This window comes from Phoca vitulina, unplaced genomic scaffold, assembly GCF_004348235.1.
Source record: "Phoca vitulina isolate PV1807 unplaced genomic scaffold, GSC_HSeal_1.0 scaffold4, whole genome shotgun sequence".
NCBI classification, from domain to species: Eukaryota; Metazoa; Chordata; class Mammalia; order Carnivora; family Phocidae; genus Phoca; species Phoca vitulina.
The window spans coordinates 12502073-12519843 of record NW_022589707.1 but is presented as its reverse complement, the minus strand read 5'-3'; the positions used below and the strand labels follow the sequence as shown (position 1 = coordinate 12519843).

Sequence of the window (17771 nt, the reverse complement as noted above, 5' to 3'; positions counted from 1 at the left end):
TGTGTCAGACCACCATAAAATCAGGGTTTACTGCTTCCTGGTTTAGAATTTCCTGTATCACCCATCATCTGTGTCATTTTTTTTTTCAACCCATGAGTTTCTTGGAACATAAAGTGATATTAAGTGCATTGTAGTATATATATAGTTGAGGAAAAATAGTTTAAATATTGACCCTGCCATTTGTGATTTTGATTTTGAGCAAGACTCTGTACTCCTCCTCCCACGCCCATGAGCCTCCATTTCTTTATCTCTGTGTTGGGTAATAGTATTACAGGGCTATTACTAGGATTAAGTGAGATATTTTATTTTATGTGAAGGGTCCAGCACAGTACCAGGTTCCTGGTAGATGTTTAATAAATGAGAGTCCCCTTCCGGCCTCTTGACCTTCTTCCTGCGGACTCTGTCTAATACTTGACACCTGGGGTGACCACAGGGAAGGCAAGGAAAGATACACCTGTCTTATCTACACAGTACAACGTTAGAGCTGCCCAGGAATAAAATGTAATTGAGCAGAGAAACATAGACAAGGCATTTACTCCTCTTACGGTGGGGATAACTAATTTGTTTCTACTTGGGAGATTGTTTTCTACAAATAATATCTTATTATAATTTTTCAGGATTTTACTGAAACATGCATTCCTTACTTAGCATCCTTTATGCAAAACACAACTGCTGTTTGTTTCTAGGTGGTCTGTACTTAGAATTCACTAGATCTGAAAGAGACATTATCATTTTATCGGTTTGTTCGTTTGTTTATTCATATATTCATTCAACAAATACTTACTGAATGCTTATCATGTGCCAGAAACTATTATAAGCACAGGAGATACATCCATGAACAAAATTATATTGTTGTTAATAATTATAGACTTGGTGTGAGTTGAGACCAGAAGATGATCCTTTCCTTGAAAGGGTTCCAAAGATTTCCTTCCCAGGTCCGACAGCGACTTACCATGAGAAGTAGAATGTTACCACCAATCTTGATTTGCTTGACTTGACCATAATAGTAAGTTATTCGAGGGTAAGAATAAGTACTGTACTTCTCTTTTCTTCCTAATCTAGTACCAAACCCCAAGTTCATAGATAGATAGTCCCTAGTCACAGGTTGGGCGGTGGTAACACAGCAACAGCATTAAGTCCTGATGATAATCTGTGCTTTTGAATGGGTACTTGCTAAAGAACTTAATCTAAAAGAACAAGGTGACAGCTGTAAATTCAGGGAATTCTTAGACCATTCAGCAGGCTCTTAGAGCCAATTAAAGACCCTATTTATTGATGCAATCAGAATGCATTTTCATAATCCTTCGAAAGTGTTTATGAAGCAAAGTATTTGCTGTAAAAAAAAAAAAAAATCATCTTCACTGTCGTTCTTTACAATGTGAAAGGGCCACGTTGAAATCCAGGCCATATTAAACATGTCAGATAAGGTATGCTGTTTTTTGTGGCTCAGCCCGACTGCCCATCAGACTCTATACTGCCTTCTTCTAAGCACTTGGCACAGACAATTCATAATCTTTACATCTATAATTTAATATTGGTTATTTTTATTCTGTCATGCTGTAAGTGTTCTCAGCAATTTTCTAACCTTTCACTGCAGTAATCCCCCCAGATAAGACAGACATATTCTAATTGCTCCTGTTAACGATATTGACTCATACAGTGCTCCCTGAAGTAGCAAGAATAACATTCTGTAAGTTGGATCTTTTGTGTTTTAGTTTATGTTCCAGTGATGTTTTGTGTGTGTGTATGTGATCAGGTAGATCCTTAACTGCTTGGTCATTCTAATGAGAAAAGTAGACCATTTATTTGAGATACACTGGGTGTCAAACAGTGTACTGAATCCCCAGGAGTACGTTATCACCACAGGTCTTTGAAAGAGTTAATTTCAGTATGTATTTTATAAATGGGAAAGCTAAAGCTCAGAAAATTTAAATAATTCTGTCACACTTCCAGTATTAAGTAGCAATCTGGGGTCTGACACTGATCTTAGTGATTTTTCCACTGTCCCCTAGACCTGTCAGCGAGGACGTTTGTTTCTATTTCTCAGGCTGTGGTTTTCTTTTTCTGTTTCATTAAAATGACTATATTCATTGTAAATGACATCAAATTCCAGTTGGGAAGAATCAAGGAAGAAATAAGTTGAGGAGCTAATGACTTCTGTATAAGTGAATTATCCAAGAAAGGCCTAGGTTGTGAGCCCTGATATGCTGTCATCCCAGCAGTCTCTGCGTGGCCTCCGTGCCTCTTGCCAGGTGTCTGCAAGAGCCTGTCAAATCATTGTCCTCATTGTTAGAAACTGAAATATGACTGGGGCATTTCCTCTCCTTTCTGCACAAGCTATATTCTACTTGTAATACAACTGTCGGTTTCCTTTTCTTTCCAACCATCCATCATCATTCAGCAATTTTTCTGGTGCCTATCACCCGCCTCTGACAGCTGAAATCAGACTGTAAGCATAATGAATGAAGGTGAAGGAGATGCTCTGGCCCGTGCGTGCTCTTCCTGGGATGGAACATGTTCCCTCGGAACGCTCGTGACAGCGGCTCCCAGATTAGTTGATTATGGGAAGGCAGATGAGGAGAGGCGAGTTTTGTTTCTCATTCAGAATTTTGAAATGCTAGACTAAATCTCAGAGGATTCAACACTCGGACCATACGGTCTTCGGCCGTGGTCTTTACTTTTGGTTCTGACCTGTGTATTTTCAAGAATATTTTCCCTGGCTTGGTGCTGATATTGGTAATTGAGTAAGCTGGATTTGGACTTGCAGTAAAGAGGAAATCTCATCAAATGCAGGGTAGGTGGGGTTTGCGATGGGCCTGGAAGCCTATAATGAGGCTCCTGTAGGAGGAATTTTGGTTGGGGGTTGAGGTATTCCTGCCCAAAGTTTACTTTTTGTTCAGTTTAACCCCACTCTGTAAAGCAGTAATCATCTTTCTGGAGCTAACAAGGAACAAATGCAACTATTATTTAGTTTCCAGCCAGATGCTAGCCCTCATCCTTCCTTTTCACAGCCAAATCTTCCTCTCGCTGACATTTCTCACAGCCCATGGCCCTTATTTTTGGTATTGTATCTTTTGTTATCTATGTTCCCTATATGATTGTCATCAACAAATGTTTATTTTTTTTTTAATTTTTTTATTGTTATGTTAATCCCCATACATTACATCATTAGTTTTAGATATAGTGTTCCATGATTCATTGTTTGTGCATAACACCCAGTGCTCCATGCAGAACGTGCCCTCCTCAATACCCATCACCAGGCTAACCCATCCTCCCAACCCCCTCCCCTCTAGAACCCTCAGTTTGTTTTTCAGAGTCCATTGTCTCTCATGGTTCTTCTCCCCCTCCGATTTCCCCCCCTTCATTCTTCCCCTCCTGCTACATTCTTCTTCTTCTTTTTTTCTTTCTTAATATATATTGCATTATTTGTTTCAGAGGTACAGATCTGAGATTCAACAGTCTTGCACAATTCACAGCGCTTACCAGAACACATACCCTCCCCAGTGTCCATCACCCAGTCACCCCATCCCTCCCACCCCACCCCCCACTCCAGCAACCCTCAGTTTGTTTCCTGAGATTAAGAATTCCTCATATCAGTGAGGTCATATGATACATGTCTTTCTCTGTTTGACTTATTTCGCTCAGCATAATACCCTCCAGTTCCATCCACGTCGTTGCAAATGGCAAGATCTTATTCCTTTTGATGGCTGCATAATATTCCATTGTATATATATACCACATCTTCTTTATCCATTCATCTGTTGATGGACATCTTGGCTCTTTCCACAGTTTGGCTATTGTGGACATTGCTGCTATAAACATCGGGGTGCACGTAGCCTTTCGGGTCCCTACTTTTGTATCTTTGGGGTAAATACCCAGTAGTGCAATTGCTGGATCATATGGTAGCTCTATTTTCAACTTTTTGAGGAACCTCCATACTGTTTTCCAGAGTGGCTGCACCAGCTTGCATTCCCACCAACAGTGTAGGAGGGTTCAACAAATGTTTATTAAGTGCACCTGTTACCTGTAAGGCTCTGGGGTTACAGAGGGGATTGCTTGTGTTTGTTAGGTCTTTGACAGTTCCCAAAGGACTTGCACATATACTCTCTCATCTAATTCCAATGACATTCTACTAAGGTCTCCATTTCTTCCTTCATTCAGCAAATGTATGCTTTTAGAACCACTTTCCAGGAAGTTCCATTCCAGGTAGGAAAATGTTACATAAGCATTAGAAAACAAGTGACAATACAGGTGACCGATGTTGAGGTTATTTTATATAAAATCACTGCTAATGGAGTTGTGGACATTAGGAGAGGGCCACTCAACAGTTTAAGGCTAGACCTGGTGCCTAAAGAACTGGTCAGAGTGGGGCAGGGCCCTCCAGATGGAAGCCAGGTGCGGAGCAGGACATGGCGATGCACCCACAGCCAGTGCGTTTGGTGTGCCCGAAGCTGCTACTGGTTTGACTGGAGCTAGGTTCATCAGGTCTGTATATAATTATTGAGTATCTAAAATCATAGAACCTACAAATTTTTAGAAATCATTGGAGATCTTGTAGTCTAACTCGCATTTGTCCTTAAAAGAGATGCCCATCTTCCGTAAATGAATGCATTATATTGTTGTGTATATTTATTTCATAGGAAGCTATTTACGTTGCGCCTGGAGTGCAGAATATAACCTGTTTATTTTCTACACATATACACATGTTTCCTTGGTAATTCAGTACTGACTTCGTTTTATGATCTTGGAGAAGTGTTGATAAAGAAGATCTGTTTATTCTGTTCCGTTTGTTTGGAACCATACCATGTGACTTTTAGAGGAGGGTTTTGTGAAAGGGGTAGTGTTTATGATAGTCTCGATGCTCTCCTTTTGCAAAACCACTGACTTAGCAGAACACTAATATCTCTGGTGCAAATATAGTAATACAAATGGATTTTTTTTTCAAATGAGAAAAAATAGTTCATGATTTTGAATCAAGAGCTGTACATTCCATTATATTTTCTGTTTTTCTTAAGAAAAGCCATGCTGTGATTAGTTGGTAGAAACAACTGATCCAAATGGGATTTGTCTAGACTCTGATGCCTCTGGGAAGTCTTGATGATCCGGGGTATGGATTTCTGAGGCTTCACGTGTTTTTATCAGTCAATCTCCACGATACCTCAGAGACCATTAAGATAGATAATAAATCAAATGAGATTTAGTTGTGTTTGGTATCATGCAAAGAGCTATAATTAGAAAGAAAATGTTGAATTTAGAAAAAAGAAAAATATTTTAAGTGTAGGCTGTCAGAATTTTGAGGAAGCCCAGGAAATAGCATCTATCTTTACTGTCAGATTCCTGAAACATTAAGAAATAACATAAGGTAGATGGAAGGTGAAATTCCAACTTTTATACTGACATAAGCTAGACTGGAAGATGTGGTCTAGTTTGAGAGCCAAATGAGTTTGCTAACTGAACATCAAAATTAGACAAATTTACTCACTCACTTACAGAAGGGGCTAGACCACTTCATCCTTCTCTGAACAAAGCAAGAACTTTATTGTTCAACTTTGCAAGACAACACTTACCATCTGCAGGCATTCTGGTTTCTAAAGTGGAATAAGGAGGTTGCTGAGACCTGCATGCTCGGCTTTGTCTTCTCAATGTTACCAGGGGAATTACTTCACTTCCCCTAGAGTGGGTAAAAGACAGAGAGAGGCCAGGGATTACATTAATTTTCATTCTCATAGTAGGTAACATGAGTAGTGTGTGTGGGAGGGGGAGCATTTCTCCCAACATCCTGAGATACACATTTTTTCACGTTTTAAAGCAGCTGAAATTAGGATGTTATCTTAAGTCAGTGGCATCTTCATGGCTGTGGACCAGAAGACAGCCAAAATGAGTTGTTTTGCATCAGTTGGTGTGAGCTTGAGTGGATATTCCTCATACCATGAGCCTTCAATGTTTCAATTAATGAACCTCTTAAGGATAGGTTGAGGAAAGATTATGAATCTTGGTCGGTATAGGAACACCTTCCCTTTAAATCTTCTGATAGCATCAAGTGCATATCAACATTAAACCTTGCAGAATCAGTATCAGCAGTTGGAATAAAATACTAGTACACTCCTTTAAGAAACCCACTTAGTGACACCATTTAGAAAACAAGGATATTGACAACTCTGAGTCATTAAGAAAAGCTGGATTCTGAAAATCATGTAGTTTTAAGAACACCTTAATTTATTTTTCTTATATTTCTGTATTAAATGTGTGTGAGATTTACGGTAAACATCTATTTATTTTAAAAGTCTTAAAGCCTTAAAAAATCTTAAATATTTACTTATAAATTATATAACCTACTTGTATATATTTAAACTGTAAGAAGCTTTTTAATGAGAAAAGAAAACCTAGGTAATAAGGAAGCATTGTATAGTTTCATTAGCAGGATTTTTAAAAAGATTAGTGTTAGTAGTGTATCTTACAATTGGTGGGGTCTTAGATTTGATGAAGTGTGGTCAGGTTAGGTTTATATGGGTCTTTGCTCTAACCTTTACAGCCCTGGACAACCTTGAATGCTACTTCCTCTTTGGGAAAGTTTCACGTGCTGTGCTATCTAAGATGGACACTGGTGATTGTAGATCTAAAAGTTTAACTGGATTTGCCCTACACTGTTTCTTTAAAAACACAATTTATTTTTTACTGAGCTTCCATGTTCTCACTCCAGAGTGAAAATGCTGCTCTACAGTTTATGTAACGAGGAAGACTGACTGGATCCAGTCACTCAAAATAATTGTATAGGTTTGAAGGCAACTGTTTTCAATGATAATCCTTCCTGTGATAGCATAACATTCATCTCAATAGCCTTGGTTTATTTTTTTGTAAAAGTTCTAATAAGCTGGGGCGCCTGGGTGGCTCAGTTGTTAAGCGTCTGCCTTCGGCTCAGGTCATGATCTCAGGGTCCTGGGATCGAGCCCCGCATCGGGCTCCCTGCTCCGTGGGAAGCCCGCTTCTCCCTCTCCCACTCCTCCTGCTTGTGTTCCCTCTCTCGCTGTGTCTCTCTCTGTCAAATAAATAAATAAAAAATCTTAAAAAAAAAAATAAAAGTTCTAATAAGCTAAATCTGTCTTCTTTTTCCTGAAAGGGGGTCCTGATGATAACTTAATTGAAGGTGGAGGAACCAAATTTGTCTGCAAACCTGGAGCCAGAAATATTACTGTCATATTCCACCCATTACTAAGGTAAGTCGAATCCTATGTACTTACTGAAAGTCATTATTTTCATTATTTTTGCTGATGTACTGAATGCCAGGAGGTCAGTCAGCATTGAAACAAGTCCTAAATAAATAAATAAACAAGACAAAACAAAAACTTGTTCCATTTTTAGGGCTTCACTATCAAAGTTTGTCAATAAAACCAATAATGTCAACTCCGCTAAGTACCTATTTGTTCTCTGGAGTAATACTCCATAAATACTTTTTTATAATTTTCTTTGTTTCCTACTCCCTGTCCCTGGCCCCTCTCCCTCTCTCTGTCATTGTCCCTCCATTCCCTTCTTTATTTCAGGGAGTGGCAACTTACATGGCCCATAAGAGAAATCTAGTCTGTCACCTGGTTTTCTTGTTTTTAATACATTTTTCTTGGCACAGTCCTGCTCATCTGTGTATGCACTGTCCATAGCTGCTCTGTGCTACAGTGTTGCAGAATTGAATATTTGCAGGAGAAACCATATGGTCTACAAAGCCTAAGATGTTTACACTTAGGCCCTTTACAGGAAAAAGTGGCAGACCCATGACCTATCTCCCTAATTTATATTAATGACTCAGATATCCTCTGAGGATTGGCAAGTCTTGAAACAAACATGACTTATAAAAACTGAAAGACATTATAGGAGTCATGTATATGGTTTCATATATTAAAGGACAACTTGATGCTGACTAGATTGAAATCTATTATATTGCTCAGGTTATTGTGGACCGATGATTATAAAAAAATAAAAGTGTGATAATTGCATTTTAAAAACTTCTAAGCCCTAAATACCTTTAAAAAGGAACTTTTTGGGAAGAGAGGAACAGGGAGTTATTCTTCAATGGATCTAAAGTTTTGGTTTTGCAAGATGAAAAATTTCTAGAAACCTGGTTATAAAACAATGTGCGTATAGTTAGCATTACTGTACTGTATACCTAAAAAAGATTAAGATGGCGAATTATATTTTAAGCGTTATTGGCTACAATAAAAAACGGTACTCTCTGAACATAGATATCCAATATAATATTAATTGTATGTTTTCTCTGCAATGAACCAATATATATTTTTGCTTTTTCCTATAATGGACCAGAAACTCTTGGGTTCATTTAAGGTTAGGTGCCTCAGATCATCACATTAACTTCCTCAGGTAACTTCTATAATATTTGAGGCATTTGAAATAACAGTTAAGCAAATGCTGCTGAATTGTCCAGATAAATATTGAATATACTTTTCTAAAACATAAGCAATTTATTACTGGAATTATCCTTATCCTACCTTCTCATTAACCAAGACTTACTAAATCGAAATCATTAGAACTAGTTCAATTTAGATCTCTTACCTAAGCAACAGGTTTAAAAATTGTACAGGAATACTTCACCCAATTAGTTTTAAATGCCGAAACACAAATATGTAAATTAAACAACAAAAAAATCCTTTCATGTAATAACAAGAGATTTTTAAAGAAGCATTATTAATCTTTTGAAAAATCTGTTTTAGCAAACATTTGCAAAAGTAAATCATATAATTTAGGAATCCTGGAATTAAGAGAATTAAGACTATTCCTCTATAAATTTAGTTGATTTTCTATACAAATACATAAATTACAACATCTAGATTTTCTAGATTAAGTAACAGTGTTCATATTTATTACACCTGACTTTGGTAATTGGTTTAGTATTCACTCTCCTCTTCAATTAAATTGATTTCTACTTAGTTAAAGTTGCTAATTGTTAGGAAAATGGGAAAATACCTTAATCATTATAGGCATCTTCTAACCTAGATTTAATGCCATAATTTACTGCTAAGTTACGCCATGGCATGGATAAATGTAATCCTTATGCTTAGGTTTGTTCCAAAGCATAGAAGAAGACCTTTGGAAGTTTTTTAGCTGTGGTTGTCAGTCCCTTTTCAGGAGATTTTTTTTCTCTATAAACTTTTTTTTTTCCCTTTATAAATGTGAAGTTAGGAGATTGGGGAAGAAAAGTTACCCTTATCTGACAGTTAATAAAATGCATTTTTGCTAAAGTATGAGTAGAGTTTAATGTATTGCAATTCTTAACAATTATTTTTTAGCACTTATCCTTCTTTACAAGAGAGTTGTTTTAAGACTTGATAATACTCATACTAGTTTTACTCACTCGATTGGTCTCTACTTTCATTCTGAATGTTATTATCGATTAAAAGTTTTGTTGCATGATACAGTTTACATTCATTCTCTGTGTAACTCTTAATGGAAGTCACAAGAATATTATGGGGTCTGCGAGGTAAGTTAATTCCTTTCTAAGCAGGTGATCATTATAGACTTTAAATTAGCCTTTGGCTCAAATTGTAACCTTGCTTCTCAAACCCATTATAAAGTCTCAGCTGAAACCTCAAAATGGGCTTATGGAATTTCAAATGATTAAGATCTTATAGTTTTGGTTGTTTTTTTTTTTTAATTTTAGTTTTTACACTTCAGCATTTGTTGATTATTGGATTTATTATTTCTTCTAAAGCTTGGAAGTTTAGTTTTGGTAATGAGGAGAGTCAGTGTGCATTATACTAGTGCATTTCATTTTTACTCTATATATTTAAAGTTTTCTCATTTCTCCTGTAGCCATTCATTTATTCATGATCGACAAATGTATATTGAACACTTACGGTGCATGTTTTCCTTCTCTAAGTTCGGTGTGGACTCTTCTTTAGAAATAGTCACTCCTATTTTTATGGGATTATTTAAATAAAATATGCATACATATATTTTCCATCCTTTGGAATGCCCCTCATTTTATTTCCGTGCTAGCTCAAAGTGAATGTGATTTAGCATATTACTATTTACAAAACCGTATAACCTAGTGGGAGGGTTAGCATAGAAGAATGGAAAGATGGGGAATTAAAGCATAGGATTTGAAATTTAAAGTGAAAAGTGCAACAAATTAGGTTCAGATCCAGGTTCCTCTGTTCAGTTTTACTCACTGATTATTTATTGGGCCCTGATTCTATGCGAGGTCCTGGGGAAACGAAAAAATAACATCGAATCCTTGCCTAAAGGTGTTCCCTTGGTAGTTGCATGGGCGGCAAAAACTGAGAAGCCCCAAAACTCCAATGACTGGTGAGGACGGAGATGAGTGGGATCTCTTGCACCAGGAGGTAGATGACTGCAGCCTTTCCCGTACATAGTTGGACAGTAGTGAGCCGGTGCATAACCTTTCACCCAGCACTTCGCCATCCTTGCGTGCTTCTGCTCAGATGCAGGGACTCCTCGTTTTCCTCTCCTAAGTCCCCAAACTCTAGTTCAGAAGGAACTTACTACAAGTTGGCTTTTATCAGCCATTTAAACACTGTCCTTGTTTTCTTGCACTGTCTCTCTCAGGGAGCTGAGATTTTTTCCATGGGAATGGAGTTTTCGTTTCCCTTTGCTACTTTTCCCCTACGTCTAGCGATACTTGTATTCTCTCTTCCTGAAATGCTGCAGGTGGCTTGTGTATACTTCATTTATTAAAAATGTCCTTTCCATCATTTTTATTTAGTGGGCAGCGCAATCTTTGCTGCATAAAAGTTTCCCGTACTGAAAACTTGGAACCACCCTGTTCAAGAACACCACACAGCACATTCCTATTACGCTGTTTTATATATTCTCAGCCGTCATTTTTACTGTTCTCCCATAAAATCATTGTACAAGGTCCCAGATCTGGCAACCTTGCGAGTTTATTTTTGTACTTTTCTTCTAAGTACTGCAGTTTCTTCCCTAGGAAATCTCACAGGGTGTCGGAGGCAAATCTACGGACCTCCAGTCTGTTCACTACCCCTTAACTCTGCTGGCCCCTTTGACTTGTTTATTTAATGCTCTTCCTTACTATTTTCTCTTTCTGGGTAAGAAACCAGAAAATTGTCTCAGAGAATGATGTTTTAGAAAAATGAGGTCTATAGCATTATCTTGCTTGCTTTATTCTTAGCCTAACAACACATTGTGTGAAACTTAAGCCTTAATGTAAGCTTTTGATGGTAAGAGTTTATCTAATCAGTTTTGCTACCTCTGGTTCTAAGTGAACAAAACATACTGAAATGAAGAGGTTTCTGCTTAAACCTAGGTAGATTCTGAAATATTTTCACCAAAATAGAGACCCTGAAAATGATAGGCTGAATAACTAGTACCACCCTCACTGACATAGTTGCTGCTTTTTCCCTTTCTCTGAAAACAGTCAAGAGGAATGGATGGATTCACTCTAATAAATTCTTTTATAGGCCTTCAATTTGGGAAACACAAAGAAAATACATTAATGGTGAAATCTGAATGACGGTATTTCTTTTGTCTAGAGCAGACATGCATTTGGATTTTTTTTTTTTACACAAATTATTTTTGAATAGTTCCATCATGGTAAACTTTATCAACAAAATACATTTTGTTGAGGTATCAATCACAGAGACAGAGTAGCACTTTGTAGTTATAATTAATATATAATGTAGCCATTTCTGGAAATTTGAAGTTACCTTGTGGCTGCTATTTGTGGGATTTTGCGGGGAGGGGCAGAGAATTTATTTCTCCCTTTGTTTTTTCATTTATCACTATTCCTTATTCTCTAACCCCCCAGCAGAGAATATATGGTTCCTTAGATTGTTAGTACAGTTCCTTCATATAGCAAAAACTGAGTGACAACAAAAATTATTCCTTTACCAATCGAAATGCTTGCAGCGTCTAACTAAAGAATTTAAAAACACTCTCAAGCTTTATTAATCTCTCATTTATTTACTTATTGCATGCATTTGTGATTGCATACCTTTTGGGTCAATAAGGCAAATTGGTGGGGAGTGCTGCTCTTGAAAACAAAGTTATGCCCTTGACTCTGTTGCATTCAACCCTCCTACAGCTGGAGGCTTTCAGTTTCAAAGGTAGAATCATCAAAGAGAAATAGTGGGATTTCATGTAGCCCATCACTGTTAGAGAAACAAAAATCCCTAGTCTTGAGAGCTGGGACAGGTCGGAGTAAGGACACCTGAGTCCAAGGAAGCATTCTCACTGTGTCCTGACATGACCTCTTCCTCTTCTTGTAGGGACACCAGCCTTTCTGGATTACAGTCTCACTCTTATGACCTCATTTAACTTTAATTATCTATTGCAGAAAATGTACATTAAATTTTGCAATTAGAACAAACTCAGGAAATTAATTTATTAAGTGATTAATTTATCATTCTTTTAGCACTGGAGCCAGTGTTTAGATGGGAAGGAGTTTTGTGTATTTCATGAGAGAGAGATAGACCACTGAATGTGGGCTGGGGTGGGGGGCGGGGGTACGAGTGACCACATTTTAATTTTTGTTGACCAAATCCCTGTGTGTCTTAGTTTTCCATATCTATAAAATCAAGGAGTTGGTTGGTCTGGATTTTGCTTTCTACCTCTCAAGTTTGTGATTTTGTGACCGAAAAATGCTTTTATAATATTTAAGGACTTCAAAGGCCTGGCATTTTAAAATTTAAAAGTCCAAATGACAATGTGTTTCTTTTGCTTATTTGCTTCAACTAGCTTTTAAAAGACATTTGGCTCTTTAGGGTAATGATCACTTTGCATATATGAAGTACGTTTCTTATGAGACAATTGAAGAACAGATGTTTACAGTGGGGTGACTTGGCAGAGGTAAGAGGCTGGAGACAGAGTGGATGATGATGGTATTTAAAGTTGCAAAAATGTCACTGATGCTTCCTCCGTTGAACACAACTTGAATATTGAATATCTGGGCTGTGAGCGTTTTTCACTATTTATTATCAGCCACACTTCATTAAAATCAGACAGCAATTAAAGGCTTTCTGGGCAGAACAAAAAATGAAATATTCATTGGTCAGTAAGGAGTAGGTTGGCATTTAGATTAGTTAGGGAGATAAAACTTCCTGGCAACTTGAGCTATAACGATGGTCAGAATTTTTGTGGTTGGCTGTGTGCCTTTTTTAAGGCAAATGGCAGTAGAACGAGTAAACGTTATCATCACATGTAATTGTGTTTGTCTCTGATTACAGAGAAGAGTAACTTCTAAAAGTTAATCTTGTCAGATGTAGCAACTGCCAGTTAGCAGCAGTGTAGGGAATTGGTTAAGGGGTCGCCGGGGCCTGGCTGTGAAATCGCTGTAATTGTTAAGCAGGGCTTGAAGTTAGGAGGTCAGGAAGTGGTTGAAACCAAACCTCAAACGAGGAAAGGCACCAAAATTGATTATGCCATTAACGTAGTAGGTTATGTTGCTAAAAATGATATTCCAAAGTAAATGACAATTGTGATTAACACTTGGCATTTTATATTTTTTGTTTTATTATAGTACTTATCACATTGACAATACTGGTAGATCCAAGGCATATAAAATTCATTGTTATAATTAAGCATTATAAAAATCCATTTGCTCATCCATTTAATAAAATTTATTGAGCACTTACTTTGTGCCAACTCCTCTCCATCTAAGTCTCTACCCTTGTGGAATGTAGTCTGGTGGAAAAATCAGACAGTAAAAAAGTAAACTAATACACATAGAAAACAGTATCAGGTGGTGACAGTTTTAGGAAGAATGAGGGATGAAAGTGAGGAATTTGAATAGTGACTGCTGGAGGTGGGGGCATTATTTTAGTTAAGGCGCAGTCAGAAGAGCTTTCTGAGAAAATGACTTTTGGTCAGACTGGAAAATGAAGTACCGGAGGCAGCTGTGTGAATATCTAGGGCCAAATGACCCAGGCGGGGGAAACGGTAGGTGGAAAGGAAGAAGAGGAGATGTCGAAGAAACAGTGAACAGACTGACGTGAAGATGGGTATGTGTTGCTGACATGCAGCACGTGTTGGGACAGATACGTGAGGAGCTTCGTACACGGGTAGTCAAGGTAGAAACTTCTCTCTTTTGTCAAAACAACAAGGAGGGCATTATATTTAGATTTATAAGAAGCATTTGGGACTAGATCTGAAACTTCCAAAGGTTTTGAAGGCTTAGAGAAAGCCTGATAAAATGACTACCAGCAAAAACTATTTTCTGAGATTTATCTTACTGGATGTGGGGCACTCAGGAAGCCCTGTTTGTAGGGGTGAAGTCGTTAGCACAGCTCTGTTCGGGATAGTGAAAAATCTCTGTCCCTCCTGACACTCGTGTCTCCTGATAGGGAAAATAAACCTTAAATATGTAGTCCACTTTGATAATATTATCCAGAGATACTGAGCAAATGTTATTAGGCCATTAGCTTATCAACATGTTATTAAGGATTTATTCCCTGTGACATTCTAGATACCTGAGAGTTTTTACAGAGCGGTTGTGGCTGAACTATAGGTTGTTTTCTCCTAAAGAAGTTTGGTTTGGTGGGCTGCTTTGCAGAAGGCCTGTGGGGTTTGTGTAATAAACTTTGCCAACAAATCTAATTCTTTTTCTTAGAGAAAATAACTCTGGGTAATCACTGAACTCCTTATGAATTTTGTATATATTAGTCTAAACCTGGCCTAGCACAAAAGATCTTTCCAACTTTTTGGCACTAACTGTTGCTCGTAATGAATTTGGTAAGACCATTTTAGGTCTTCAGACCTCCAAATCTGCATTCCTGTAACAGCCTAGATCTCTGCCCTTCAGTCTTTTTTTCTCACCTCCTTTTCTAACATTACTTCTACAATAAAGGGAGGAGAGCAGTTCAAATGTATCTTCTACATGAACGGGGCACACAATAAATAACTTGTTTAAAGAATTAATGAGTGGGGGGTGCGCCTGGGTGGCTCAGTCGTTAAGCGTCTGCCTTTGGCTCAGGTCATGATCCCAGGGTCCTGGGACCGAGCCCTGCATCGGGCTCCCTGCTCCGCGGGAAGCCTGCTTCTCTCTCTCGCACTCTCCCTGCTTGTGTTCCCTCTCTCGCTCGCTCTCTGTCAAATAAATAAATAAAATCTTAAAAAAAAAAAAAAAGAATTAATGAGTCACTTGGAAGGGTGTTTAGCACATGTCTGTTGAAGTGAATGGTTTTTTTTTTCTTCTTCAGATACCAATAAAAGTATAAAGGAAAATTATTTTTTTTCTTTAGTAATGATACTGAAATAGATCAGTCTTTCGTACCTAGAAGTGGTATAATAGTGGGTGGTTTCTGTTTTGTTTTTTTGTATTTTGGTTTCTTTTTACTTCTGTTGTAGCTAAAAAGTGTTTGTTAGAGGATGAAATAGAGAAATATAAAGGTGAACTTTATATTTCCTTTCTTTTTACAGCATTGATCCTAAAGTACTACTCTTGTAGCTTAGCTTCGTAGTTTGTTTTTGGTAGTTATTTATTGGAACCCTAGATACTTTGTCCTTTCACCTTTACTGTCTCTTATTACTACATTGAAAGCTTATGGTTGTATGAAGTACTTTTGCTTTATCATTCTTTCACAGATCATAGAAGCCCCTTCCCAGATTATAAAACTGTTTCTAATAGAAGAAGCCTTGCTTTAAAAGCTTTTTTATTTAGCCTCTTCTGTTTCTGCCAATTTTTTTTTTACTTTTATTTAGAAAGTGTGCAATAGTCCCTGGATCATTCCTTGATTTTATATATATATATATAGAGAGAGAGAGAGAGAGAGGAAGAGAAAGAGAGAGAGAGGGAGAGTGTGTGTGTGTGTATGTTTTGAAAGAGGGATTTAAGCTTGATTATTTAGAGTAAGCATGAATGTCACAAGCTGAAATAATTCTGTATTTCATTTCCCAACCTTTTTATTTTTGAGAAATGCACAAGAGTAGGATACCTGTGTTTGATGTGTGTATTGGTATTTGGCAGAATATTATTCTGAGTGTTCACAGGTATGTGATATTTTTATACAGATACATGTTTGTTCTTAATGAGCTAAAACTTATATAGACATTTTGAAAGATGCTAGTAATTAGACAGTCTAGCAAATAACATTGTAGATCATACATTATTCATGCATGGGAGGAAATGTGGCTACCCTATTGCATTTTTATGAAACATACCTTTTTTTTCCCTTGTCCTCAGAATTATGAAAAATAGTGGTATATTTTCAGACTGTCTGACCCGTGAAGGTCTGTGAAGCACTGAGTAGTGGTACATTGAGATTTCAAACCCCACATCTGAGCAACTGCTTTTGAATGTATGTGAGAAATGTTAAAGGCTTTTAATCCTCAAATTAACTTTTGGAGATTAAAATTTATTTTTCAAAGCTTTTCTTTTACTTCCGTATTTTCAGACTATGGTATGTGGTACGTGGCTGAACACTGAATGTGACTAACTGGCAATTTTATGTTACCGACTGAAATGGAGAGATGATCAAGGCTCCAACCCAAATACCAATTCACGTTTCAATGACAACAATAAGAGAAGTGGGCATGGCAGTCCAGTGAGGAGGAAAGTACAGCCTGTTCCTTATGCGGAAAAAAAGTGGAAATGTCAGTGAAACAGAGAAGAAAAACAGAATATTTGACACCTATTTTCACATATATGAATGTCTATCACATGAAAGAGATAAAGTAGTTTTGTTTTTTGTTGTTTTACAAATCTGGATTAGAACTAGTTGGTTGACATTCTTTTTTTTTAATTAATTAATTACTTTTTTTATTATGTTAAAAAAATACTAGTTGGTTGGTTGGTTGTTAAAGAGATTCTACTCTACGTAACAAGAATTTTCTAATGAATTTGGCAAAACTAGGAAAGGTTTCCTTGGAAGGCAGTATCCTTCCTGGAGATGCAGTTAACTATGTGCTCAACTGTGAGGTCTGCATTCTTGAGATCAAGGATTTCATAGAGTGTGATTTCTGATCTACCATGCAACCTCAGAGCTCTGTGTAGATAGATAGGTTTCTTCCAGTTTTGCTCATTTGGGTTACTTTTTCATATTTCAGTGTAATGCTGATGACTGTCATTTAGTAAGCCAAGGACTTATAGTATATAGTAGACTTCTGCATCCTTCAGCTTTGACTTTCCTCTTCCTGACACAGGGTAAGAGAGAAATTCATGTTATGTTGTATGTAGCACGCTTGCTAGAGGAACTCCACCCTTCCCTGCAAGCGAGTTCCTTCTCTCCTCATTCCTTTTTATTTCTCTTCTCTTGTTTATATTGTTCTCTTTTTTTTTTTTCTGTGCCAGTAATTGTTCATATAAGTTAACTCTTAGTGATGTTTAAGGCAAAAAGAAAGCTGGCTTTCTTCTGCTAAAAGCTAATAGGGGACTGAAACTGCGCAAATAAACCTAAAATCATCATGACTGCTGCTGATTTTGACCTAAATATGCTGATATTTTTGGTGCAGTTTTTCTATTAATTAAATTTTGTAATTATTAATTAACATTAGCTTACTCATAAAAGATAGCAGAGATTTTTTTCAGTGCAAAATGTTTACATAATTTGTGTGCTGCTTTTTGTGTATTCTGCACATGTGTTTGTCTTGGACTGCAATAGCCAAAATATGCCTATTCAGCATTCATTGAAATATGCTTATGTCTAGCCACAGGCCCATTTACATCTGATTTTGAAACCTAAATTGATAATGTAATTTGGTATTAAAAATAATGTAGGAATACCTACAGGAAAAACGTGGTCCCTTACATGTAACTTCTTTTCCTTTGGGTGTTAGCTGTACATTGTTGAATA

At 37.2% G+C, this 17771-nt stretch overlaps 1 protein-coding gene across 4 annotated transcripts in view; it reads left to right on the top strand.

The window, feature by feature from the left end:
- Positions 1-17771, top strand: part of EXOC4 (exocyst complex component 4) — a 731914-nt gene that overhangs the window by 317619 nt on the left and 396524 nt on the right. For 3 of the 4 annotated variants that reach the window (XM_032401540.1, XM_032401541.1, XM_032401542.1), the window contains exon 10: positions 7118-7214. In XM_032401540.1, coding sequence (XP_032257431.1) covers positions 7118-7214 — 97 coding nt within the window. Of the gene's footprint in view, positions 1-7117; positions 7215-16373; positions 16685-17771 lie in introns of those variants that run through there. The other variant, XM_032401544.1, reaches the window with a different exon arrangement.